This window comes from Pipistrellus kuhlii, unplaced genomic scaffold, assembly GCF_014108245.1.
Source record: "Pipistrellus kuhlii isolate mPipKuh1 unplaced genomic scaffold, mPipKuh1.p scaffold_m20_p_33, whole genome shotgun sequence".
Taxonomy (NCBI): domain Eukaryota; kingdom Metazoa; phylum Chordata; class Mammalia; order Chiroptera; family Vespertilionidae; genus Pipistrellus; species Pipistrellus kuhlii.
Genome location: NW_023425533.1, coordinates 5,725,262 through 5,752,594, shown reverse-complemented (window position 1 = coordinate 5,752,594; position 27,333 = coordinate 5,725,262). Strand labels below are relative to the sequence as shown.

At 36.4% G+C, this 27,333-nt stretch overlaps 1 protein-coding gene across 3 annotated transcripts in view; it reads right to left on the bottom strand.

Moving 5' to 3' along the window:
- The window catches only part of COL4A5 (collagen type IV alpha 5 chain), a 358,160-nt gene that overhangs the window by 165,833 nt on the left and 164,994 nt on the right, over nt 1-27,333 (bottom strand). For all 3 annotated transcript variants that reach the window (XM_036460732.2, XM_036460733.2, XM_036460734.2), the window contains exons 11-25: nt 24,944-24,979; nt 24,815-24,856; nt 24,566-24,658; nt 24,015-24,068; nt 23,862-23,918; nt 23,550-23,594; nt 18,440-18,493; nt 16,711-16,752; nt 14,542-14,674; nt 8,134-8,307; nt 7,714-7,797; nt 5,059-5,151; nt 3,287-3,357; nt 1,563-1,754; nt 623-791 (exon numbers count right to left, since the gene is read on the bottom strand). In XM_036460732.2, coding sequence (XP_036316625.1) covers nt 623-791; nt 1,563-1,754; nt 3,287-3,357; nt 5,059-5,151; nt 7,714-7,797; nt 8,134-8,307; nt 14,542-14,674; nt 16,711-16,752; nt 18,440-18,493; nt 23,550-23,594; nt 23,862-23,918; nt 24,015-24,068; nt 24,566-24,658; nt 24,815-24,856; nt 24,944-24,979 — 1,339 coding nt within the window. The remainder of the gene's footprint in view (nt 1-622; nt 792-1,562; nt 1,755-3,286; nt 3,358-5,058; nt 5,152-7,713; nt 7,798-8,133; nt 8,308-14,541; nt 14,675-16,710; nt 16,753-18,439; nt 18,494-23,549; nt 23,595-23,861; nt 23,919-24,014; nt 24,069-24,565; nt 24,659-24,814; nt 24,857-24,943; nt 24,980-27,333) is intronic.

Below are 27,333 nucleotides of genomic sequence, written 5' to 3'. Positions count from 1 at the left end.
GTGTGTATGGTAGTTACATGTGTGTCTCCAATATAATTATTTGTTAAACTTTGCATTATGTATCTTGTACTTCAAAAAAACAAATAAACAAACAACAACAACAACAACAAAAACAGCCTGGCTGGAGTTGCACAGTGATTGAGCATTGACCTTTGAATCAGGAGATCACAGTTCGATTCCCAGTCAGGGCACATGCCTGGGTTGTGGACTCCATTCCCAGTAAGGGGCATGCAGGTGACAGCTGATCAATGATTCTCTCTCATCATTGATGTTTCCATCTCTCTCTCTCTCTCTCTCTCTCTCTCTCTCTCTCTCTCTCTCTCTCTCTTTCTCTCTCTCTCTCCTTTCCTCTCTAAAATCAATAAAAATTATATATATATATATATATATATATATATATATATATGATATATAAAAAAAACAACAGAAACAATAAAAATGAAGATATTCAGAAAAACATTTAAAGAGAAACCCACCCATAATAAAAGCACACATATTGTATTTCCTTGCTAAGGAGTTCTGAAAAGCCCAAATATATCTTATGAAAGGAAGTTAAGAGTGGCCAAAGATAACACATTTCTTCTTTTAAGTACCAAATTAAAAACAAAGCAATCATACTCACCTGGTATTCCTGGCTGGCCTGGATTTCCTGCCACACCCTGTATGCCTTTTTCACCAATTGGGCCTGGAGGGCCAATACCAATAGGGCCCATAGGCCCTCTATTCCCTGGGAGACCTGGCAAACCTGGCTTCCCAGGGGGACCTCTTTCACCCTTAAAAGCAATTCCACCCTGAAAGGGAAAAGTTTAATACAGAAAAATAGATATAACAAATAACTCTCTGTAGGTTTGTATTACTGAATACAACTAGAGAAATGATACAGCCATAAATATTTCTTACAAGCTCTATAAGTGCAAGGGTATGTGTGAGCACTTCACTTATTTGTTCCTTCAACAAATATTCTTGAGCTCCTGCTATGTGCCAGGTGCTAGTGATACAGATAAAGAATAAAAATAACAAAACACTTTGCCCTAATGAAGTGTATATTCTAGTATGTAAGAAGTGTACAGTCTATTTAATATTTGTTATAAATAATACTTTCTACCTAAATATTCTGTGCTATGTGTTGCACACAAGTCTGTTTATTTATATTCAACATTTAGGTTCCATAACACATTTAACAATGGATATTTAATCACACTAACCTCTAAGATTACTATATATAAAAGGCATATTAGACTTCTGCCTTTAGGTTTAAATAGACCCAGACAAGGGCATGTGGGGTAATAGAAGGGAACCTTACGTTGACCCACAGCATCTTAACATTTTTTCCACCTATTCATAGTTAATATTACTTAGTATAAAACTGGGTTAAAAATAAAAAATGGATAAAACAACTGAGAGAAAAGAGTGGTAAAGAACCCTACAAAGTACCATTTCTATATAGTAATCATTTTCTTTTAAGCATTGATTAAGTGTTCATTTTCTAACAAGCATATCCTAGGAAACATCCCTAAGTAACAATTTGACATTAGAAAACCAAGAATATCAAACCAACTCACGGGTTCTCCTTTGGGGCCAGGTAGTCCTGGAAATCCATCCTGTCCAGGTGTGCCAGGTATACCAGGGAGACCTGGAGATCCAGGGAAACCCAACTCCCCCTTTTCACCCTTCATTCCTGGAAAAGTGAGGATGTCACCAGGTTCACCTTTAGGTCCAGGAAAGCCTGGAGCACCAGGACCTCCAGGTATGCCCTGAAGGGGTAAAGAAAATAAAGGAAGGGGGTGGGAATGAAAGAGAAAATCACTTTCTTTTTATGTACACACACACACACACACACACACACACACACACACACACATATATATATATATATATATATATATATATATATATATGTTCTATATATATGTATGTATATTCACGATCGACAATGACAGATCGAAATACAAGCACAGGATTGGTGCCAGTGAGAGCTTTATATGTATTATGCATGCATGAGTCAATTTAGCCTTTTATATATATATATAGAATAAACTTGCATAATTAGACCTGCTTTCTGATTTAGCTAAACTTTTCCAGCCCAGTGAAGCATCCTGAATTCTCTTTGGGGTAATTTTCAACACTGCAGTAAATATCAACGTAAGCAGATTATTATTGTAGATCACGCAGGAAGAATAAAGGGTAAAATATTTAACTGCAGCAGTTGACTATATTCTGCACAGTGAGAAAACCTGAAGTCATTTTCAAGGTCCACCATTTCTTACTTCTTTTCAGTTGGGTCAAATTTCTAAGCTTTCTAATCTCCATTTTCTGGCTAATGAAGATAGGATTTCATCAAGTCTCCTATCTTCCTACTCTAGGATTTCTGTGAGGATCAAATGATATGAGGCACAAGAAAATGCTTCACAGACATTTGGTTAAAGTGTAAAATGTTTCCATCTAGCTATAAAGCAAGTCATGTTCCTGAGCTGAAGAAACTCCAAGGGTGCTAGTCGTTAGGGAGAGGAAGCCAGGTGTTGGTACATGACATCATTAACCAGTACCCACAGCGACCATTTCTGGGCTGGGCAGTAGGCCGTATTTTGCGCCATGGTGTCTTGGCAGCATCAGCTGCAATTTGGTGGGCTATTGTTCCGGGGTGATTGCAGCCCACTTGGGGGAAGCCAAGCGTTGCTTTGTGGGTGCCAGGTCCACGGTGCCATTTCTCTGTAAATGGCCAGTGTGTGTCACTGCGGCTCCTGCATTGAGCATCTGCCCCCTGGTGGTCAGTGCACATCATAGACATCATAGCTACTGGTTGGATGGTTGGACACTTATTAGAATATTAGCTATATATATATATATATATATATATATATATATATATATATATATATATTTCAGAGAGGAAGGGAGAAGGAGAGAAAGATAGAAACATAAATGATGAGAGAGAATCATTGATCAGACATATCCTGTAGGCTCCCTACCTGGGCATGTTCCCTGATAGGAAATCAAATTATGACCTCCTGGTTCATAGGTCAATGCCAAACCACTGAGCCAAAATGGCTGGGCTTTTTGTATTTCTAAAACATTCCTTTCTCCAGTTTACCCCATCAACCCACCCAATAACATTTAGTGTACAAATCTATTAAGCGAGTTCTGTGAGTCAGGGAGAATCAAAGAATCAAATAAGTCACAATTTAATAGAGAAACTAAACCTCTTTAATATATATACACAAGTGAAAATCAAAGTGTAAATGGGTTTCTTTAACTTATTTTGTAATATAATATATTCAAAACTTACTCTTAATCCTTTCGGACCAGTTTCACCAGCATGTCCTTTTTCACCCTTTTGTCCAGGAAAACCAAGAGATCCTAACACACACACACACACACACACACACACACACACACACACACACAATAATGTGAGCTTTGAAGTTGAACCATTGACAAAGCATATAAAAATCATTAAGTCAGCAAGCCAAGTTTTAAAATAAGAACCCCATTCAATCCTATTTAACAGGTCACATTTTTGTTTTCTGATTTTATGCTCTAAAAATGAAGAAATCATTCTTCCTTTTAAGTAAATCTAACATTTCATGTTACATACAATATTGGTTTTTCAGGTACTTCCAACTCTAAATCCTCTCAAGAGTTCACAGCTGGCAAGCACTATGCATAGAGGCTCCTTTAACTATCCCGCTGCCAAGGGGAGAAGGAGATGTGAGCAAAGTCTGCATATCTTTCTTTGTTCTGACTTAAGCAATTTTCCTAGATCCTCATCAATTCTTTATTTAGTTTGTCACTCCCTAAATAAAGGTTTATGAGAAACTTTTAGTACTCAATGACTAGACTAGAGGAAATATTACTAAAGTGGGCATTCCCCAAATGGGTCCCTGAATCAGTGGCATCAGCATCACCTGAGTACTGGTTAGAATGACTAATTATATGACCATCATTCCAGATCTACTGATTCAGAAAATTTGGGGGTTGGACCTATCAATATGGGTTATAATAAGCCCTCCAGGTAATTCTGATGAACTCTCAAGTTTGAGAACCATTAAACTGAAGGTACAAGGCTAGATTATTAACTTCTAGTGGCAATTATAAGACTTTCTAAGTACCAAATGAATTGGTTTCCTTGGTAGATACACTGGACAGAGAGGTAAAAGATCTGGTGTCTAGTTTAAGCTCTGACATAGACATAAAGTTTGATTTAAAGATAATATAATATTGAGCTATCCAAGAGGTAGTTGAGTAAAAGATTTGTTGGTCAATGGATATTAAATATAGTTTTGATTAGACACATAAAAATGAAATTACATATAAAAAGAGGAATATTGGCTATTGGTTACCAAACTCCTGTAGAAGTCCCATTCTTTCATGACAACATGTGATATATCCCCAATAACTAAGCTCTACCTCTGGAAAATATACTCAGGGGTCAGGTATTCCCCCAATTTTCTGTAAGAAAGAAGTCTGATGCTATATAAGTAAATTTTCTCACCATATAGAAAATAGGGGAGATATTTTTCCTAGACTAATAACGTCAAGATGTTTTAATAAAAACTGATGGTAGCTTCAGCTATTAGAAACAAGAGCATAACTTATTTCATAGCAGATAGAGGCACTTCATATTTATTTATGAACTAGAGGCCTGGTGCACAAAATTCGTGCACTGGGAGGGGGGAGGGTCCCTCAGCCTGGTCTGCACCCTCTCACAGTCTGGACCCCCAAGGGTTCTTAGTGCTGCTGTGGAGGTGGGAGATGCTCCCACCACCACTGCTGCACTTGCCAGCCATGAGCCTGGCTTCTGGCTAAGCAGCATTCCCTCTGTGGGATAGCACTGACCACCAGGGGTAGCTCCTTCATTGAGCATCTTTCCCCTGGTGGTCAGTGTGCATCATAGTGACTGGTCATTGTGCCATTCGGTCAATTTGTATATTAGCTTTTTATTATATAGGATATGAGTGACTAGCTATAAAATGAGAAATTGGTATTCTGAAGCTACAAGCTCACTAAAACCTAGCCAATATATATTTTAAAATGATGCCCAGAGGCAGGATGTTTTACCTGGAGGACCTGGAAGACCTGGCAAACCAGGTTGGCCTGGAGGCCCTGAAATACCAGTTGCAATACAGTTGAAGCAGGTGTCACCTTTGTCACCTAGAGAAAACCATCATAAAAATATATTACTCATCTACCTTCTTTAGATAGGGTCTAAAGAAGTTAGCACTAAGTAACAATATTGCTACCTAACAGTGTAGTTAGAGAAGCCTATATCTATAACAGATTTCTTTGATACATATTTACTGAGTACCTAGTGTGTGCTGAGCACTGTAAGTGTTTGTGATACACTGGCAAACAGATCAAAGAAAAAATCATGTCTCCATGTTGCTCACAATCTACTAATGGAAAGGGATAATAAATAATGAAGGTAATAAATTATATATATATTATGTTTACAGGAAAATGTAGATCTGGATAAATGGAATTGGACATCTAAGGATAGTTCACAGCATGCAATTTTACATAGGGTGGTAAAGGATAGGCCTTATACATAATAAAAAAATCTTAAAAGATGTGGTACATACACAATAAGTATAGAATATTCTAGGCAAAATTAATGAGACCAGATTTTTGGAGCAGAGTGAGAAAGGAGAACCGGGTCAGAAAGTTAACAGTTTATAATGAGTGGCGTAACATAAAACATCACACAAGCACCATAAATACTGTGGCTTTATGAGTGAAATGAGAATCTAGTAGAAGAATTTAAACTGAAAAGCATCATGATATACCTTAAGATTTAAAAGAAAGATTTTGGCTGGGGTAGAAACTGGGTGACTGTTTATGTGGCTACTGCTGCAGTGATCTAGAAGAAATGACAACTCTCCTAGAGTGACACCAATGAAGATGATGAGAATTGATTTAATTCTGAACAGATTTTACAATAAAATCAATGAGATTTTTTCAAGTGTCACATACAGAATCCAAAAGGAGAGGTGAATCAAGGGTAATGTTAAAGTTTTTAGCCCAAGCAATCAGAAGGCTAAAGTGTCCTGCTTTTAATAAGAAGGAAAATATGTTACTGGCAAAATTATGGGGAAGAAGGTGGTAGAGGTAAGAACAATTTAATCAGGATGTGAAGTTTAAAATGTTAAGTAAACAGTTGAATATACTAATCTAGAGGAAAAGACTTTTATCTGGACAGAAAATATAAATGTAGAAGACATTGGCAAGTAGATAGTATATAAAATCTTGAGAGTTAATGAATAAGCTTAGATGAGAAGAGGAAACAAGGCCAAAAGTCTGGAATATTCCAAAATTAAAAGTTGGGTAGATAATTCTAAAATTTATATGAAAATGTAAAGTAGGCCAAGATAAAGGTATAATAATTTAGTTTGGAATTGGTTTAAGGAGAAAAAGTATAACAATGGAACAAAATAAGGAGGTCATTAACAGACTCATACATAGTCATACGATTTACAACAAAATTTCTAATGCAAGAAAATGATTTTCTTTTGTACAATGGTGTTGAATCAATTAGATATACATATGAGAAAAAATGAACTTTGATTCCCTGCTTCAAACTATATACAAAATTCAATTAAGACAGCACTGGCTGGTGTGGTTCAGTTGGTTGGTCTGAGCTTCTGCCAGGGTTATGGGCTTAAGCCCTACACTTTCATATCAACATTTTCTCTCTCTCTCTCTCTCCCTCCCTCTCTCTCTCTCTCTCTCTCTCTCTCTCTCTCTCTCTCTCTCTCTCTCTCTCTCTCTCTCTCTCTCTCTCTCCTTCCATCCTTCTTACCTCCCTGCAAAATAAATTGAAGATAGACCAAGGATCAAAACACAAAGGCAAACTGGTAAGAGTTCTAGGAAAAAAATTATCAGGTCCTTTGGGTTAGCAAGTATTCTAAACAGGACATAAACAGTACTAACAATAAAAATGACATTAATAATAGGAATTCTTTTATTATAATTAATAACTTCTGTTCAAGAAAAAATACAAGTAAAAAGCAAGGCACAGAATATAGGGAGAAGACAGTTGTGGCTTTGAATAGGAGTATTAACAATAGGCAGGAAGGCAGAATATATGGGCACAGATGCAAGTAGTTGAATAAATGTCATAGCAATCTGAGCAAGTTCTATTTGTTATTGCTTTAAAATGATCAGTGAAGGAGGAAGCAAAGTCAGAATTTTAAAATGAGAATGGAAGAGGAAGTATTAAAAGTATTAAAAGTATATAAAAAGTATTAAAAGTATATAAAAAGTGTTAAGAGAAGATGCAGGCTTATAAGAGGTAGTAATTTGGACTCGCTAGGGCTGTTTTTCTCCCAAGTGAGTACAACGAAGTGAGTGGAGGGTAAAGGAGTCAAGGGTTTATATAATACATGGAATTGATTATAATGAATTGATCATTGCATTTAAGGTAAATTAAGAGGGAAGAAAAAAACACCAAAACTTTGAGTGGTAGTCAAAGTTGGTATGTCTCATTGAGTTAAAGTAATGTTGAAGTCACTTTATTATTATAGTTAGTAAGATAAAGGGATAGAGACAGTGGTCAGATAATGGAGCTGATGAAATCAAGGTTATGGAAGTGTGTACAATTGGAAATAAAACGGTCTTAGGTATTTCCATGGGAGTGAATGGCTGAGATAGGGTAGAGGATATAGGGGATTTTGCTAATGATTTGAAAGAATGAAGGAATAATTATGAAGATCAAACCTTTCACTCCTTGTTCTCCTTGGAGTCCTTTATCACCTGGAGATCCTGGAGGGCCTGGGGGGCCTGGTTCACACATCTCACCACCTGAGATAAGATAATGAAAGGATAACAAATTAATTGTTGTGAAAGGTCCAGAAGACTAAACAAACAAAAAAGCTTGACAAGCTAGAGAAAAAAGACATCTTTTTAGTTACTCTCTGCAGTAATACCACTACCTGTAAGCAAAGGGAAGATATAATATTGGGGAGAATTTGAAGAGCAAATTTAAACCTCAAAGAATCACTAAAATTCAAAAGTAGAAGTTGATGTAGAATCACATAGATAACAGAAACACAAAGAATGATAACGAATTTCAGCCAGATTTACTTATAAGTGAAAACAAAATACAACAATAGAGCTTAGGAGAAAAGAATAGCTTACTAGGAGGGATGTGAGGACCTGGAGGGCCTGGAGGGCCTGGAAGGCCAGGAGGCCCAGGTTGTCCATCAAATCCAGGGGGTCCAGGAATAGAAATTCCAGGTGGACCTTTATCACCTTTCTGTCCCCTTTCTCCAGGAAAACCAGGGAGACCAGGAGGACCCATAATTGCAGCCCCTAAGATTAAAAAAAAAAATTGAGAAGAAACAATTCACAGAGTTAGCATTATTTTGGCTCCTGTCTTCAGAGGTATATTCTGTTGTTTTGTGAGACATTATAGGACGGGGGGGGGGTGGGGGGGTGGGTGATAAAACATTTAAATGATCAAAATTATCTTATTTCAGGGATGTTATTTTAGTGCTCAATGGGACATTAAATAATGATAAAATAGCCTTTAATGTATAATACCTGCTATATTCTTAATGTTTTCTATGAGAATCAATATCTGGAGAAAGGATGAAAAGTTTCAAATACCATAAGTACCAGTTTGTGTGTAAGAAAGAATAATTTAAAGTAGCTTTATTACATTTGGAAATATACTAATAACTCTCTACCTACTCTTCTTTGATACTGTGATCTTTTAATCTTAAAAATACTAGAAAGGCTTTAGAAAGAAAAAAATAGGCATTTCAAAGTTTCCATATGTCTGTTTCTGGACATTCTTCTGTTCTATATATTCCTATACCACTGAAACACTTTTTCATTACTACAGCTTTACAATGATTTCAGAACTGCTAAGGAGGACCAGACCTTTCACTTCTTGTTCTCCTTGGAGTCCTCTATCACCTGGAGACCCTGGAGGGCCTGCTTTGTTCTTTTTACAAACCATCTTCATTACACTTACAAAGTTACTCTTCTAAATAAATTTTACAATCAGCTTGTTAGTTTCATTGTAAAAAAGTATCAGGATTTTGATTAATTTGAATTTAAAGATTAAATTTTGGTAGAATCTTCTATTTATAATATAGTTCTCACATCAAGTAATAATAAAGTATACCTCTCCATTAATTTATTAATTTTATATTATTTAATAACTAGTAGACCATGGCACAATATTGCACATAGTAGGCCGCCCACTGCTTCCACAGGAGCCAGCAGGAAACGCAGAGCTTTGTCTAGAGCTGCACTGCTTCCACGGGAGACGTGCTGCTTCTACAGGAACCATGCAGTTTCTGCTGGAGGCAGAAGCAAGCATGGGCTCCAGGAGGGAGCTGTGCTGCCTCTGTGGGAGGAGGAGCCGCCATCTAGTCTCTGGGCCTGTGCTCAGCCATGGAGGCTGCAGGCCAGTACCCCTATCCACCAGAGGCCCTCTGCAGCTGGGGCATTGCCACAGCGACTAAGTAAGCATAGCACCCAGGCCGCACCATGCCCACTACCCAAAGGCCTTCCATTGCCATGGCAACAAAGCAAGCATTCCACCAGGCCTCTCATACTACCCACTCTCACTGGCACCACTCCCCCCAGGACTGGGGGACTCCGGCTAGACTGAGCGGACTGGGCATCACCCTCTTGTGGCTATGGGCATCACCATCTTTGTGACAGAATGATGGTTAATTTGCATATTACCCTTTTATTAGATAAGATATTTTACAAAATTCTGCAGAAATGCTCTACCTGGTTTGACTCAGTGGTTAGCACATAGGCCTGTGGACTGATGGGTCCCAATTTTTATTCTGGTTAAGGGCACATGCTCACATTGCAGGCTTGATCCTTAGCAGGGGGTTTGCAGGAGGCAGCCAATCAATGATTCTCTCTCATCATTGATGTTTCTATCTCTCCCTCCCTCTCTGAAATCAATAAAAATATACTTTTAAAAAATTCTGCAGAGTTTTAACAAATATTTTGTTGGGTTTATTCATGAGCTAATTACTATTGTCAATTTTACTGCTATTACTATTTTTAACTAGAATTTTTCTGTTATATGTTTAAATTTTTATTGCTGATAAAGAAAAGGCAAATTATTTAGGTATGCAGCTCATTTCTGGCCACCTTGCAAACATTCTAAGTTCTGGTAATTTGTCTTTTGATTATTTCAGACTTTATGGGTTTGTGGATAACCGTTTGGTGTATTTTTCTTGTTCTATCCTTACACCTCTTTTTTTTCTTCCAGACTTAGTGCATTGGCTGTTATCACCAGCATAAGAACAAATAGTATTGGTGGTTCTGAGTATCATTATCTTTTTCTTTTGCTTGATGAGGATGTTCCTGATGTTTCACCACAAAGTATGGCATTTCATCTACAGTCCTTTACTTCCTGTATGAAGTACATAGTTTCATCAAATTAAAGGAGCTACATTTTAAGATTATTTTCCTTTTAACAATCAATGGATATTAAACTTTATTGACTGATTTATCTGTATCTATTGGCCTATTTTCTTTTAATTTATCAGTATTGTCAACTACAGTAATGTTGAACCATCCTTGCAATCTTAGGTTGGCTTAATTTGATAATATTTTTTAGGATTATTTTTTCTGTATCATTAATGAGATTGATTTACTGTATAGTTATTTCTAGTGTCATCTCCTTGGTTCTTTGGTATCAATGCTATTCACTTGAGTTTTCTTTGTTTAAAAATGTTCTGAAATGGTTTTTAAAATTTGAGAATTATATGCTCAACAGCTTGGTAGAATTCATTGGGGAAAAAATCTATAGGAGAGAAACCAAGATGGCGGCATAGGTGAGCAACTGGTCTGCTGCTCCCACAACAATTTAAAAATTAAAACTAATATAAAGGACATCTATCATCCAAAACCATGGGAAGGTTGGCTGAAAGAGAAAGGAGCGCAAGCCCTGAAAAGCTGAGGAGCCTAGGTACGGAGGCACGCAAATCGGGCTGGTGGAGAATCGGGCTGGTGGCGGAGGCATGTGAATTGGGCTGGTGGCGGGTGACTAGGCGCATGGCTTTTCTTTTTAACCCGAAAGGAAACGAGCTCCCTATCACTTTGAAATCAAGTTTCTGGGGTCATGTGGGGGACCCAGACACCTATGGGGAGAAGCTGGTCTGTTGGCCATTGGTCCGAAATGAGGGCGACTCTTACAGAGGTGCACACAGCAATCATTGTTTACTGTGCTGGATTGCAGGGAAGCAGGGACTTGGAAAAGCAGGGGGAGGGGGAGCTGGGATAGCCATTGCTGTTAGCCACACCCCAACTTAGTGACTCCTAAGACCCTGCCCCACCCTGAGGCCCCGCCCCGCCCTGAGATCCTGTCCTGAGGCCCCACCAGCAGATTCTACAGACCTGCCCAGGCACCACACAGCTGCTTTTGCATGTAAATGGCTGGTATTGTGGCAGCTTAAGGAAATAAACTGCAGCTCCAGCAACAAAGCTCCAGCAACAAAACCAACAAGTCCCAAGCAAATGAACTGTACCCCATTGGTGATCCAGAAGCCAGTGTTCCTAGTGGTCAGTTTCAACCTCTCACACCTATAAGTGACACATTCAGGAGACAGACTCAGTGAGCACCAAAGCCCCACTGAAACAAATCATGTCTCCTTTATAGACAGAGCGGGTCCTCACAGACAATTGGCCTGGAGATCAATTCCTCCCAGTGTACCAACAGCAATCAAGGCTTAATTACACCAAGACCGTGCACTCAGCCCACAAAGGAATATACCAAAGCAACCACCTCAGGTGATTGGGGAAGCTGAACTATTGGACCCTATAGGTACCTACCACACAAAGCCACTTCATCAGCCAAAATGAGGACACACAGAAACATGTCACGAATGGGAAAGATGAAGGAAAGTAAATTACTGGATGACACAGAGTTCAGAATCACATTTATAAGATTACTCAAGAATCTTCTAAAAACCTTTGAGAAACTTGATGAGATCTCCAAGAAGCTTGGTGAGACCTTCAAGGACCTTAAAGAGAATACCAAAAAAAATGGAAAAGGACCAGTCAGAAATTAAGCATACAATCTCTGAAATAAAGAATATACAGAAACTCAACTATAGATCAACGTACCCAAGAATCAAACCAAAGATCTGGAATATAAGAAAGGAAAAATCAGAGAGACATAAAGAAAGAAGAATCCAAAAATGTGAGGATAGTGTAAGGAGCCTCCAGGATGGCTTAAAGTGTACCAACATCCGGATTTTTGGGGTGCCAGAGGAGAGCAAGCAGGATATTGAAGGCTTAATGGAAGAAATAATAACAGAAATTTTTCCCTTCCTGGTAAAAGAAATAGATTTACAAGTTCAGGAAGCATACATACAGAACCCCAAACAAGAGGAATCCAAGGAGGGACACACCAAGAAACATCATAATTAAAATGCCAAGGGCAAAAGACAAAGAGAGTATCTTATAAGCAGCAAGAAATAAACAGCTAGTTACCTACAAGGGAGTACCCATACGACTGTCAGCTGATTTCTCAACAGAAACTATGCAGGCCAGAAGGGAGTGCCAAGAAATATTCAAAATGACAAACAACAAGAACCTACAACCAAGATTACTCTACCCAGCAAAGCTATCATTCAGAATTGAAGGTCAGATAAAGAGCTTCACAGACAAGAAAAAGTTAAAGGAGTTCATCAACACCAAACCAGAATTACATGAAATGCTGAAGGGTATTCTTTAAGGAGAGGAAGAAAAAGAAAAAAGTAAAGGTAAAAATTATGAACAACAAAAAGACATAAAATACATACCTACCAACAAGTGAACCTAAAAATCAAGTGAATAAAAAATCTGAAGAAAAAAATGGACTAGTGAATATAATAGAATCAGGGACATAAAAAGGGCTTGGACTAACAATTCTCAGGGGGTGAGGGAAGAGATTGGACAAGAATCTTACACCTATGGATGAAGACAGGGGCGGGGGGGGGGGGTAAGGGCATGGGGTGGAGTTTGGGATCAGGTGGAGGGGAGCTATGGGGGAAGATGGGGGAAAGAGGAACACCTGTAATAATCTGAACAATAAAGATTTATTATAAAAAAATCTATAAAACCAACGTAATACCAATGCTTTCCAATAGAGATCTTTAACATTTCAAAATCTTCTATGGTAATTTATCTGTACTTAGATTTAGAAATATAGTTTCTCTGGACAATTTTGTTAATTTATGTTTTCTGCTTCTTAAGGAATGTATATTTAATCTAGAATTTCAAATAAATTGATATAGCTTTATATTTATCTTACAATTAAAAAATGTATTTGTGCCGAAGCCGGTTTGGCTCAGTGGTAGAGCGTCAGTCTGCGGACTGAAAGGTCCCAGGTTCGATTCCAGTCAAGGGCATGTACCTTGGTTGCGGGCACATCCCCGGTAGGGGGTGTGCAAGAGGCAGCTGGTCGATGATTCTCTCTCATCAACGTTTCTAGCTCTCTATTTCTCTCCCTTTCTCTCTGTTAAAAATCAATAAAATATTTTTTAAAAATGTACTTGTATTTATGGCAATAATCATTTTTTCTTTACTGATTTTATTTGTGCCTTCTCTTGCCTTTATATTGTTTGCTTTATTTTTACCTTTATAAAGTTTTTCATTTTATTTTGTTTGTCATTGCATTCCTTTTTATGCATTTATCTGCTGATGGGCACTTAGGCTGTTTCCAAATCTTAGCTATTATAAATTGTGTTGCTATGAACATATGGGTGTATATATTCTTTTTGATGAGTGTTTCAGATTTCTTAGGATATATTCCTAGAAGTGGGATCACTAGGTCAAATGGGAGTTCCATTTTTAACTTTTTTAGGAAATTCCATACTGTTCTCCACAGTGGCTGCACCAGTCCGCATTCCCACCTGCAGTGTACAAGGGTTCCATTTTATCCACAGCCTTGCCAACACTTGTTGTTTGTAGATTTGTTGAGAAAATCTATAGTAAGAGTGGGGAAGTTTCTGTCAATTAAAAGATACTCTTCTATTGCCATGTCCACCTTGGAACTAATATGATAATGTATATGTGGATTAATAAAGAAGGTACAAATGAGAAAGGATACAAAGACTAGCAGCCTGAATCTGTTAATCAGTACATTCTTGGTAAGGTATGATTAAGTCACTGTCCTTTCTTAACAATCTGGTCTAGCAAGATCTATTTTCCTATTACTCCCAATTTACAATGGGCCATAAACAAACAAAAAAAATATGTAACAGCTTAGCTAGAAGCACTACCCAGGACAGGCATTTAGATAAAATCTAACTTCCCCATTCTAACTGACTCAAGAGGAGCTGTGAAGCTCACCACAAAAGCCTGGTAGTTAGGAAACATAGAAAACAAAGAAACCTAGGGATATACAGTATATATGGGACAATCTCATTGTATCACTTGCTCAGGCTTTGGATCTTTGTATCCCCTGAGCCATCAGCATTGCCTGACTAAAGGTCACTCCTGAAACCTCCGAGTGTTTGACTGTTGCCTTTTTGTGTCAATTCCATAACACAAACACAAGAGTATTAGTACAGTCCCTTTTACCTGGAGGTCCAGGAAGGCCAGGTAGACCCTGTATTCCAGGAAATCCTTGTTCTCCTTTTTCTCCAGGCAAACCAGGTAATCCCATGTTTCCTTTTTCTCCTACAGTTACACCAGTCCCAGGCCTAGGAATTACCTTAATTATAAAAAAAAGAAAAAAAAAAAAGAACTCAAAAAAGCAGAATCTCGTTCTCCAGAAGATAACCTAGTAGCTACATCTGATTATAATGTCATCATTTTCACAAAGTGCTGAGATGCAAAATCATTGACAATAACAAAGATTGAGTCACATTCTATATCACTCCTTCAACTGATTAGAAATCAAAAGCTAGTTATAATATTACCACTCTCCTGAACTCCAGGATTATAAAGCAATCATTATTTTAGATGTATATTGCCTTATAATTCACATTCAGTTCATTGCAATCACTTAAACTAAGCCTGATCAGTTTTTACTGCAAATATCTCTCTAGTTTTCCCTCTTCTTTTCTGTTGCCATAGTTACTATCCTTACCTCAACTTGGACTAACAGAAGCACCTTAGAATTTTTCCTCTTGAATCCAAATCTATTGGTAGGATATGCTTCCTCAAAACCTAATTTTTCTGTTTTTAAGGACTCAAAATTGTTCACTACTTCTTACTATAACTTATGCTACTTTTAACCCTGTACTCTGTCAAGTCACTTTTTACTTCCAATACCTTTCTTACCTTTTTCATCTCCAGCTATTACTAGTGATGAATTTTTAGTAGAGTGAGGTCTATCTGATTATAACCACTTCATACAACTTGTACATCCTTGTTTTTGCTTTTGAATATGCCATTTTATTTTTTATTTTTAATGTGCCATTTTAAACATCAATAATGCCTTCTTCCAACCATTCCCTTTATTAACCCATTTTTTTCTTTCTCTTAAAAAAAAAGAAAAAGAAAACTTATCTCTTCTAGGAAGACTTTATTGATTAAAATCAATGAACTGACTACTCCTTTTTTTTCTTTTTCCTTAAAACCTTAGCAACTAAAGGATTTCATACTAAATAAATACAAAGAAATTAAGCTCATAGAGTAAAGGTTAGTAAGCTTTAGATTTAAGAAAGTATCCATCCAAGGTACAAATCAACACCTATTGGAAAAGTGTGATTTTTACTGGTATAAGAAACATTCAGACAAAAGAACACTGAAAGTTGTGGGACCTAGAATTGGGATAGCAATTCAAAGGGGAAAGTGAGATGCTGGAAAGAACTGATTCTCAAAATTTCCATGTCTTCTGATCTTCATCAAAATTTTATCATCTTATTTGATAAAGAAATGATTTCTTAGAGTACTAAAACTGATTTTAAAATTAAAGTGAATAAAATTATATAATATTTAAAAATCTATATCCTCATTAGATATCCCCCTATAAAAGTATATACCCCTTAGTTCCTAATAAGGTACTAAGTATCAATATTTGAAGCTCACTATGGGAAAAAGAATATAATTATATCTAAGTACATAGGTTTCGTGGCACTTGCATATTGCATATTTAATACAGTTTAAAGTCAAGAGTCTTACCAAATTTCAGCCAAAGAAAAACCAATCTATTAAGTTGCAACATGATATTTTATTCTTAATAAGATGAAAATATATTTTATTTAAATTTCATGTTGGATGCAAACATGACAAAAGATGTGTAAATTCCCCAATTATTGTTCCATGAAGCAGTTTGCTACATTTGTTATTAAAGGTCCCTAGAAGCACACACTCAGGGGGAAAAAGAGGTGTGACTCAGACAATTACAAATTGAGAAAACCACCTTAGATCAAATTCTTCTTTATTTTGAGCTTTTCAAGGGAAATGACTAATTCCTAGTTCCCCAAGTTTCTTTTATTGAAACTTTGTAAGCAACACTTGCACCACCTGCTGGTTACTTGAAAAATGATTTGGTAATCATGATGCAAAACAACCGAATCTCATAATTTTGGAACTTTACTGTGGAGACCACAGACAGAACAATACAATGACTTTGAGGTTAGCATCACTAACATTTTTAGATGTAAAGATTTTTAAGAGAGTAGAAATTGATAATGACTTGGAATTTTGTGTTCTATTAGGAAAGGGTACATAGTATATAATTAAGGTACAAAAATGAAAATTCATTAATACATTTGATAAATGAAGACTAAAAATACTTACAAGTCCAGGAGGGCCAGGTGGGCCAATGTCACCTTTTTGGCCCTGTTCAATACAGTTTTAAAATACGTTAGTAAAAGTCACATTGAAACATCCATTTCTTAAAAAACATAACAGATAACTAAGATTCATAAAGTCCCAGAAATCCATAATAAAATATATAAAAAACTATATCATGAGGTAAACAAAACAGTAGTGACCTAAGCCTAAGAAGACCTGTGATGCTGTTGCAGATTTACTAACTATACAATCTTGACCAAACAATTTATCTGTCTTATCTATAGGACAGGATACTAAAATATTTCTAGCTCTAAATTCCTTTAATTTTAAAATTCATATTTTCTAAGAAACTTCAAATATTTTATAAAGAAGATACTAAATAAAAAATCTGTACCAATATAATTAGTTTAAACCATTACATATTTATATGTTTAGTCATGTTTTCATAAAACTTGTCAAGGTCATAAATTTAGTGTAGTTTCCATTATTGACAGATATATTATAGCTGATGGACTTAAGTATAATCAGGAATAGCCAATAAATCATAATGACTTTTGTGACTCTGCTCTTAGAAGTTAATGAAAAATAAATTCAGACAAAACTATTACCCTTAACCACTAGCTAAAGCAGCATGAAGAACACAGTATTCAATTTTTACTCTACTGGCCAAGACCCAAGAATAGACTTCTCTCCCACAACTCTACTCTTGTTCTAGACTTGTTTATAAAAACCTATCTATAAGCTTTTTTTTACTTTAAAAAGCTTTTCTGTCTTAGTCCTGGCTGGTGTTCCTCAGTTGGTTGGAGCATTGACTGTACACCAAAAGATAATAGGTTCAATTATCAACTAGGGCATATTTGTTCTCCAGATTACAGGTTTGATTGCTTATGGGAGACAATCAATGTTTCTCTCTCAAGTCAATGAAAAAGGTTACTCTGTCCTATAACTTTTTACTTAATACTTGAAAAACAACCGTATTCTCTGAGTATATGTAATTTCCTTTATTCTACTTGTACCTCTTCAAAATAAAACTCAGATATAATTTTGAGATAAACCACCATTTAAATAGTGCCATCAGAAAACATTTTAGTTTGTAATACCGTTCCTGCAAAACAAAGTTTTTCAGTTTGGGTTTTCATACAAAGCAATTAGAGACCATAGAGGTTAGAAAACTGGATATTTTGTGATCTGTTATATATATGGAAATTGTGTACTTCATACATGCTTTAAAAACCACTTTTAAAATAGGCAACTAAATAAATTTCTACAGTCAGGCTGCACAGCCAAATGAAAGAAAAAACAGCAAAGAATTAGTCACAGACTTCTAGACAATAATTGCATAAAGAATGGAAATGTTTTGTGAAGACATTCTAAAGTCATAACTATAAGCCTTTTAATAGGAGGACCTTACTAAAATAGTGCTGAATCTTCTTTCTGGAGAACAAAAGTTTTGCAGATACATATTTAAAGTAAAGGCATCAACTTTTCACAATGAAAATGCTAAAATTAAACAGTTCTTCATGGACTGTAATTTAGAACAATGGATGAAAATTCAGAGAAAGTGTTATTTAAAAAAAGAGGGCAACAACAAAAGATGAATAAAAAAATGTATGTTTTGAATACAAAAGCTAGTTATTTAGAACTTTTCATTTATAACTCAGTTTTGGGAGATAAATGATTTATTATTATAACTAGGATAAAATCAGTCACTTAAAATTATTAAAAGTCTTACCTTTTCTCCAATCTTTCCTGGTTCACCAGGATAACCAGGATCACCAGGCAAACCCTTTTAAAACATAGAGGACAGTGTGACATTGGCAAAAATGATGAAGTAAAGGAATCTCCAAATCCTCCCTCCACAAAAAAGAAAATAAATAAAATAACTGGAGTCAACCCTTTTAAAACACTAGAAATTAGCCAAAGGCTTGCAGCCATCCAGGAAACATTTATTGAAAACAAGTGACATTTATTTTATTTATAATATATTTAATTGATTTTTTTACAGAGAGGAAGAGAAAGGGATAGAGAGTTAGAAACATCGATCAGCTGCCTCTTGCACACCCCTTACTGGGGATGTGCCTGCAACCAAGGTACATGCCCTAGACTGGAATCGAACCCGGGAGCTTTCAGTCTGCAAGTCAACACTATCCATTGAGCTCTACCTGTTTCAGCACAAGTGACATTTTAATTTACTCTATCTACAATATTTACATCATCCCTCCTCAGCTTTCCAGGAGCTTCAAAAACCAATAGTATTTAATCAAGGTTAAAAACAATAGCCTGGCAACAACTGGAAGAAAAAATAAACTGGGTTGGAGCTTCTTCAAAGACCCTTTCCTATAGAAGTGTCACTTGTATGGTGGTTACCCAAAAGCCCCACTGGCAAGACCCCACTACCTTTGTTTTACCTAATTTGAGTTCTCCCAATACAGAGAACAACCTTTTCCCTAGGTATAACTATAGAAAGCAATTGGGCAAATTGCTGAATATCATGGCTGCTAATCATTAAACAAAGACAAAATGTTCCAAAAGAAACCAGGAACTGAGGCCCTGAATTTGCCTCCTCTAACACCATTTTATATGTTTAAGCCATTTGTGAATCTGCAATTTATAAATTGAGGACTGCCTGTTCAGCAAAATTACCTGTAAATAAATTTGTGTGATTTTATTGCTTCCAACTTCCACTCTGATTAGGAATAATCCCTTCCCTTTGACATTGTCTCCATATGTCATCAAATTTCCTCTCTGTCCTTGAAAACTTACTTTAATACCTACTGTGAGTACTCTTAATATTAAGGGTGCTTGAAATAATGTTCCTGAACTGACATGTTTTAAATGTTTCTCCACTTTTAGTAATTTGAATAATCTGTTAAAACTTTTACTTAGCTGAAACCTGTTTGGCTCAGTGGATAGTGGATAGAGCTCCAGCCTGAGGACTGAAAGGTCCCAGGTTCGATTCAGGTCAAGGGCATGTACCTTGGTTGCGGCACATCCCCAGTAGGAAATGTCCAAGAGGCAGCTGACTGATGATTCTCTCTCATCAATGTTTCTAACTCTCTATCCCTCTCTCCTCCTCTCTGTAAAAAAAAAAAAAAAAAAAAAAAATCAATAAAATATTTTAAAAACAAACAAACAGACAAAAACTTTTACTTAAAAAACTTATGTTCATACAAAAATTTGTAGGTGAACGATTTTAGCAATTTTATTCATAACGTCCAAAACCAGAAACAATCAAAATACTCTTCAATGGGCAAATGAATAAGTTTGTCTTGCTATACCTATACAAACAAATATTATTCATCAATAAAAGTGATTGAACTATAGATATGCAAATGAATACTAATGCTATGTAAATGAATAGTAATTTAAAAGGCTATGTACATAAAAGTGAAATCATGTTGTATTTGTCTTTTTTCTGTCTGACTCGTTTCACTTAGCATAATACCTTCTAGGTCATTATGTGGAGTCTAAAAAGCAAAATAAGTGAATAAACAAAACAGAAAGACTCACAGATACAGAGAACAGAGTAATAACTATGTATGATGCTAGTGAGTAATTTAAGTATTGGGAAGACCACTTTGTAAACTATACGATTGTCTAACTGCAATCTGTATATCTGAAACTAATACAAAATAATATTGAATGTAAACTGTGTAATTGAAAAATAAACTTGGAAGTCTATATATAATATTATTCCATTTGTATGATATTATGGAATAGGTAATATTATAGGGATAAAGAACAGATTAATTTTTGTTGGAGTCTTAAGTTGAGATGGAAAGGATGAGATGACTATGAAAAAGGAGTGTGAGGAAACTTTTGAGGATGATGGAATTGTTTTTGATTATAGAGTTGGTAACACAGATGTATGCATTTGTCAATACACACACAACTATGTTAATAATGATTCATTTTACAGTACAAACATTATATCTCAATAAATCTGACTAAAAATCTGGCTTAAACATACGTGTGTGTGTGTATACACATATATACAATGGAATATTACTCAACAATAAGAATAGATGAAATACTGCCATTTGTGACAACATGGATTGATCTTGAGACTATTATGCTAAGCAAAATAAGTCACACAGAAAAAGTCAGGATCCATATGATTTCATTGATAAGTGGAATATAAAACAAAAAGCAATAATGAACAATGAAGACAAACAAAAATCAACTCATAGACACAGACAATAGTACGATGGTTAACAGAGGGACTGAAGTTTGGGGAGGTAGTAAAGGGTAAAAGGGTTCAAATATATAGTGACAAAGAGAAATTTGATTTTGGGTAATAAATATACAATGCAATATCTAAATGATGTATTATAGAATTGTAGGCTTAAAACCTACATAACTTTATTAATCAAGGTTACTGCAATCAATTTAATTAAAAAATAAAATATAGGGAGGGAGAAACCAAGATGGCGGCATAGGTAACTGCCTAACTGCAGCCTCACACAACAATTTCAAAAAATACAACTAAAATATAAAGTGGACATTATCCAGAACTACAGGAAAGTTGACTGACTGGAAATTCTACAATGAGAAGGAAAGAGAAAACCAGAAGGAAAATCACAGGAGCTGTATAAGCCTAAGGTACGGAGACACGTTGCGTGCGCGGAGAGGACGGAGCCTGAGAAGAGGGGCAGCTGAGTGACTGGCTGGTGTTCCTTGGTGGGAAGGAGATAAAAGCCCTGGACTGTGCTGAACCCCAGTTCCGACAGTACTGAAAGCCAGTTCTGAGTGAGACCCTGTGGATGCAGACACATACAGAGGGAATCAGGGCTGTAAGGCGGAAGCTCAGGGAAGTGGCGAAAGGCAGAGCCCCGGAGTCAAGCACATTGTGAGCAGAGGACTGACTGTTGACTGTGCTGCTATTGTAGATTGCCCTAGCAGGAAGAAGAGAAAAGCTCCAGACTGTGCTGAGCCCCAGTTCTGGGCAAGACCCTCGGGCCCCAGGCTCATACAGAGGGAATCTGGGCTGTAAGGTGGAAGCTCAGGGGAGTGATGAAAGGCAGAGCCCCCAAGTCACGCACATTTCGCGCAGAGGACACTGTTGATTGAGCCACTGGATTGCCCTAGCGAGAAGGAGACATAAGTTCTGGACTGCTCTTAACCTCACTTCCAACTGCACTGAACCCTAGTTGTGGGCTTGTTGCGGGAGAGAATAGTCTGTTTGATAGCGGGCGAAACTCTAGGCCACCTTTCTCTCAGAGGTGCTTGCAGCGAGTACCAAAGGACACTGAGGAACACTGAGACTCAGGATCCTCATAGAGCGGGGCTAACCAGAAGCCAATGCTGTAGGCTCCACCCTGAAACTCCACCCCATTCAAGCTGAGCACAGAGGCTCTTGCAGTTTTCCAAGTCTGGTCGAATAAGGCTGTCTCCTGGCATAGATACAGCTGATCCTCCCACCCTACTAACTCAGGGAAGCAGCGAAAATGCCTAGACAAGGAAACAGATCACAAATGAAAGAAATAGAGGCCAAAAAATGACTGGATATAGAGTTCAAAACCACACTTACAAGATTTTTCAAGAATCTCCTAAAAAAGGCCAATAAAGTAAACAAGACCTATGAAGATATGAAAAGGGATCAACTAGAAATAATAAAGGATCAACTAGAAATAAAGAATACATTCTCTGAAATAAAAAAATATTATACAGAGTCCTAAAAACAGAATGGAAGATTGCAAGAATCAAGTCAAAGATTTGGAACACAAAGAGCCAAAGGACACTCCTCCACAGAAGCAAGAAGACAAGAGAATCCAGAAAGTTGAAGATAGTGTAAGAAACCTCTGGGACAACTTCAAGCGAACCAACATCAGAATTATGGGTGTCCCAGAAGATGACAGAGAGCAAGATACTGAAAACATATTGAAAGAAATAGTGAAAGAAAACTCCCCCCACCTGGTGAAAGAAATAGATTTACAAATCCAGGAAGCACACAGAACCCCAAACAAAAGGAATCCAAAGAGGACCACACCAAGACACATCATAATTAAAATTCCAAGAGCAAAAGACAAAAAAGAGAGAATATTAAAAGCAGCAAGAGAAAAGCAGGTAGTTACCTATAAAGACGCACCCATACAATTGTCAGCTGATTTCTCAACAGAAACCATGCAGGCCAGACGGGAATGGCAAGAAATATTTAAGGTGATGAATAACAAGAACATACAGCCAAAAATACTCTACCCAGCAAAGCTATCACTCAGAATCAAAGGCCAGATAAAGAGCTTCACAAATAAAAAAAAAGCTAAAGGAGTTCATCACCACCAAACCAGAATTATATGAATTGCTGAAGGGGGTTCTTTAGGAAAAGGAAGAAAATAAAAATAAAAATTATGAACAACAAATATGTAACTATCAACAAGTGAATCTAAAAACCAAGGGAATTAAAAAGCCTGATGAACAATATTAACTGTTAAATATATTAGAATCAGAGGTATGGAACGGGAGTGGACTGACAATTATTGGGGAAAAGAGGAGTGGGGGGGTGCGGGAAGAGACTGAACATAAACTATGCACCTATGGATGCAGACAGTGGGGGGTGAGGAAAGGGCAGAGGGTGGGGTGGGAAACTGGTGGAGGGGGAAAAATGAGGAACTTTTGTAATAATATGAACAATAAAGATGTATTAAAAATAAAATAAAATATAGAATCAGATTTTGGTTATAAAAAATCTGACACAAAAACAGGAATTTCAAATTTATGTTCAAAAGAAAAAGAATAATTTCCATTCATTTAAACTATTCTAAATATAAGCCTCTTTGCCATCCTGCTTCCTGACCTTGCCTTTTTCTTTTTTTTTTTTTTTCTGGGGGATGGACTTTACTCACTGGAATTCCTGGCTGGCCATTCTCTCCATCTTTGCCTGGTTTACCCTATAGAATTCAAAGAAATGCAAAAATATGAACTTGTTATTTAGGAAGTATGAGGTTAAAGAACATAACAACCTTTATTCCTGACTTGGACTATATTAAGTAGACTTTTTTGGACTTCAATATTATAACAACACTTAGATAAAATAATATTTTATGTATTCAATTGTGACTTTTTGAAGCAATGAAAGTAGGACTTAAAGAGAAAGAATAAAATTATACTCATATATTTAAATATTTTTGCAGAGTATTAGTAATTATAATACTTACTCTTTTGCCAGGGTCTCCTTGTTCACCCTTCTCACCTTTCACACCACCTGGAGGGCCCTGGACACACAAAAATAGTTTCACATTGGTTCATTGAATACTATATATTAATACCAATTTACATTAAATGATGCCAAAAAAAATTAGGTTACTTACTGGAGGACCACGCATCCCTGGAGGTCCAGGAGGCCCTCGTTCACCAGGAATTCCCTATGTAATAGTAGAAGAAAGGAAAGCACGATTAATACTGAATGATTAATAATGTTAATGCTACAACAAGCTTAAAATGCTTTTATGAAGCTGAGCTATAGACTCATGTAGTATAACCAAGGATAACAAGATGTTTTTAATTCAAAGTTAAAATCTGCTAGGCAAAGGGATCATCTTTTTCACTTCATTTAATTTTTAGTGGATGGTCAAGCCAAGTTTTGAGATAAATAACAAGACATCACTTAAAATGAAAGTATTAATGATTTTTAAAATTATATCTTTTTTGTTGAAAGTATTATAGATGCCCCCCCCCATAAATGTAATCTTACACTTTAAATGGATGGATTATATGGTATATATATATATTACACATCAATAAAGTTCTTTAAATATTATCTCAAATCCTTGTTATTTTTAAAATAATCTAATCACATTAGAGCTTATAATGCATTTTAATGGAATGACACTTTTATAGCAGATGCTCTCCACACACTCACCTGATCTCCTTTCTGAAATTCTACATCAATTGGTCTTTTCTGTTCACTGATCTGCCCTGGTGGCCCAGGAGGGCCCTGAAGACCTTGCTCACCCTATTTGTAAGATAAAATAAGAATATTATATTTCATAATTTAAACAAAAAAAATAACATAACATGTAAGCAAAGTGACAAGAGGCAAACTGACAAGTTCAAATGACCATGAAAGGAAAAACTTGGGGATGAATGATCTTCTTTTATCTTTACTCACCTTTTCTCCCTTGGGTCCTTGAAAATTTAAGCCCATATTACCCTAAAGAGATAGGTTTCAGATTAAAATTTCATTGACAATAACAAAAAAATCCACACCAAATAAAAGATGTAAAGAAAAGGAAAATACCTTTAGTCCTGGAAGTCCTGGTGGACCAGGAGGGCCCTAAGAATAGAAGACACAGAAAAGGAAACAAGTGTTATATTAATGTTTATTTTAAAATTACTTTGTTTCATAAAAATTGAGCTCTCTATCTCTCTCTCTTCCTCTCTGTTAAAAATCAATAAAATATATTTTAAAAAAAGAATAAAAAATAATTTAAAAAAACAAACTTTTTTTGATATAATATAAACGAATGTGTTGGTACCTGTTTTGTCAGGTATAATATTTGTTCTGCATTATAGTTCTTAATTTATTTAGAATTTTGTGAAAGATGGCATAGTTTTATTGACAAAAACAATCATTTTTAAAATTTTCTTTTATTGTATAAAATATTAAATATGCCTCCTTTCCCTCCAGTTGATGCTCTCCCCCGGTCACTCCTACCCCTGAGGGCAAGCACCACTGCCCCAGTGTCTGTGTCCATTGGTTATGCTAATACGCATACATACAAGTCCTTTGGTTGATCTCTAACACCTTGCTCCCCTGTCCCTTATCTCTGGATCTATTTTTGTTCATCAGTTTATGTTGATATTTATATCCCACATATGAGCGAGATCATGTGATATTTATCTTTCTCTGACTGCCTTATTTTATTTAGCATAATGCTTTCCACTTTTCCAGTTCCATCCATGCTGTTCCAAATGGTAAAAGTTCCTTCTTTTTTTATTTTATTTTTTTCATTTTTTTATTTTTTATTTTTATTTTTTTTTATTTTAAAAATATATATTTTATTGATTTTTTACAGAGAGGAAGGGAGAGGGGTAGAGAGTTAAAAACATCGATGAGCTGAAACCGGTTTGGCTCAGCGGTAGAGTGTCGGTCTGCAGACTGAAAGGTCCCAGGTTCAATTCCGGTCAAGGGCATATACATTGGTTGCGGGCACATCCCCAGTAGGGGGTGTGCAAGAGGCAGCTGGTCGATGTTTCTCTCTCATCAATGTTTCTAGCTCTCTATCCATCTCCCTTCCTATCTGTAAGAAAAATCAATAAAATATAAAAAAAGAAAAAGAAAAGAAACATGGATGAGAGAGAAACATTGATCAGCTGCCTCTTGCAAAGCCCCTACTGGGGATGTGCCCGCAACTGAAGTATATTCCATTGACTGTAATCGAACCTGGGACCCTTCAGTCCACAAGCCAACGCTCTAACTACTGAGCAAAACTGCTTAGGGCAAAACAGGGTTTCTTTAGGCACATATCTGCCTGAAAGTTGTGAAGGTAATGAGTATACTGATCTCGAGGAATGTTCATGCCCTCGAGTGGCCCTTTGCTAATAAAGAGTAACTGGTTTGCGACATTATCTCATCCTCCCTTGGCCGACATTTGACCATTTGACTCTGGGGGAGGGAGGGGATGTATGGGAGGGAGGAAGGGGGGCAAAAAAAATCAATAAAATATGTAAAAAAAAATTTAAGGAGCCTAAACTATACTGAAGTCAAACATCACACTTAAGCAAGACATACAATCTGTGACACATTTCTGTTTTGTAGTCAAGACTATGGTCATTTTTTTAGTTTTTTAAATATTTTTATTAAATTATTATCTGTGTACATATTTTAACATTGCCCCCCTATACATACCCTCCCTCCCCAGAGTTTTGTGTCCATTGGTTTTACTTATATGCATGTATACAAGTTCCTTCTTTTTATAGCAGGGTAGTATTCCATTGTGTACACCACAGGTTTTTAATCCACTCATCTGCTGATGCGCACTTAGACTGTTTCCAAATCTTAGCTATTTTAAATTGTGCTGCTATGAACTAGTGCATATGTCCTTTCTGATTTGTCTTCCTGGTTTCTTGGGATATAGTCCTAGAAGTGGGATTACTGGATCAAATGGGAGTTCCATTTTTAACTTTTTGAGGAAACTCCATACTACTTTCAACAGTGGCTGCACCAGTCTTCATTCCCATCAACAGTGAAAAAGGGTTCCTTTTACTCTGCATCCTTGTCAGCACTTGTCCTTTGTTGATTTGTTGATGATAGCTATTCTGACAGGTGTGAGATGATACTGCATTGTTGTTTTGATTTGCATCTCTTGGATCATTAGTGACTTTGACATGTTTTCATATGCCTCTCCGAGCCTTCTATGTGTCCTATTTAGAAAAGAATCTATTTAGGTCTATTGCCCATTTTTTGATTGGGTTGTTTATCTTCCTTTTGTTAAGTTGCATGAGTTCCATGTAATTTTTGGAGATTAAATCCTTATCAGAGATAGCATTGACAAGTAAGTTATCCCATGCAGTGGGCTTCCTTGTTTTGTTGATGGTTTCTTTTGCTGTGCAGAAGTTTTTTATTTTTATGTAGTCCTTTCTGTTTATTTTCTCCTTAGTTTCCATTGCCCTAGGAGCTGTATCTGT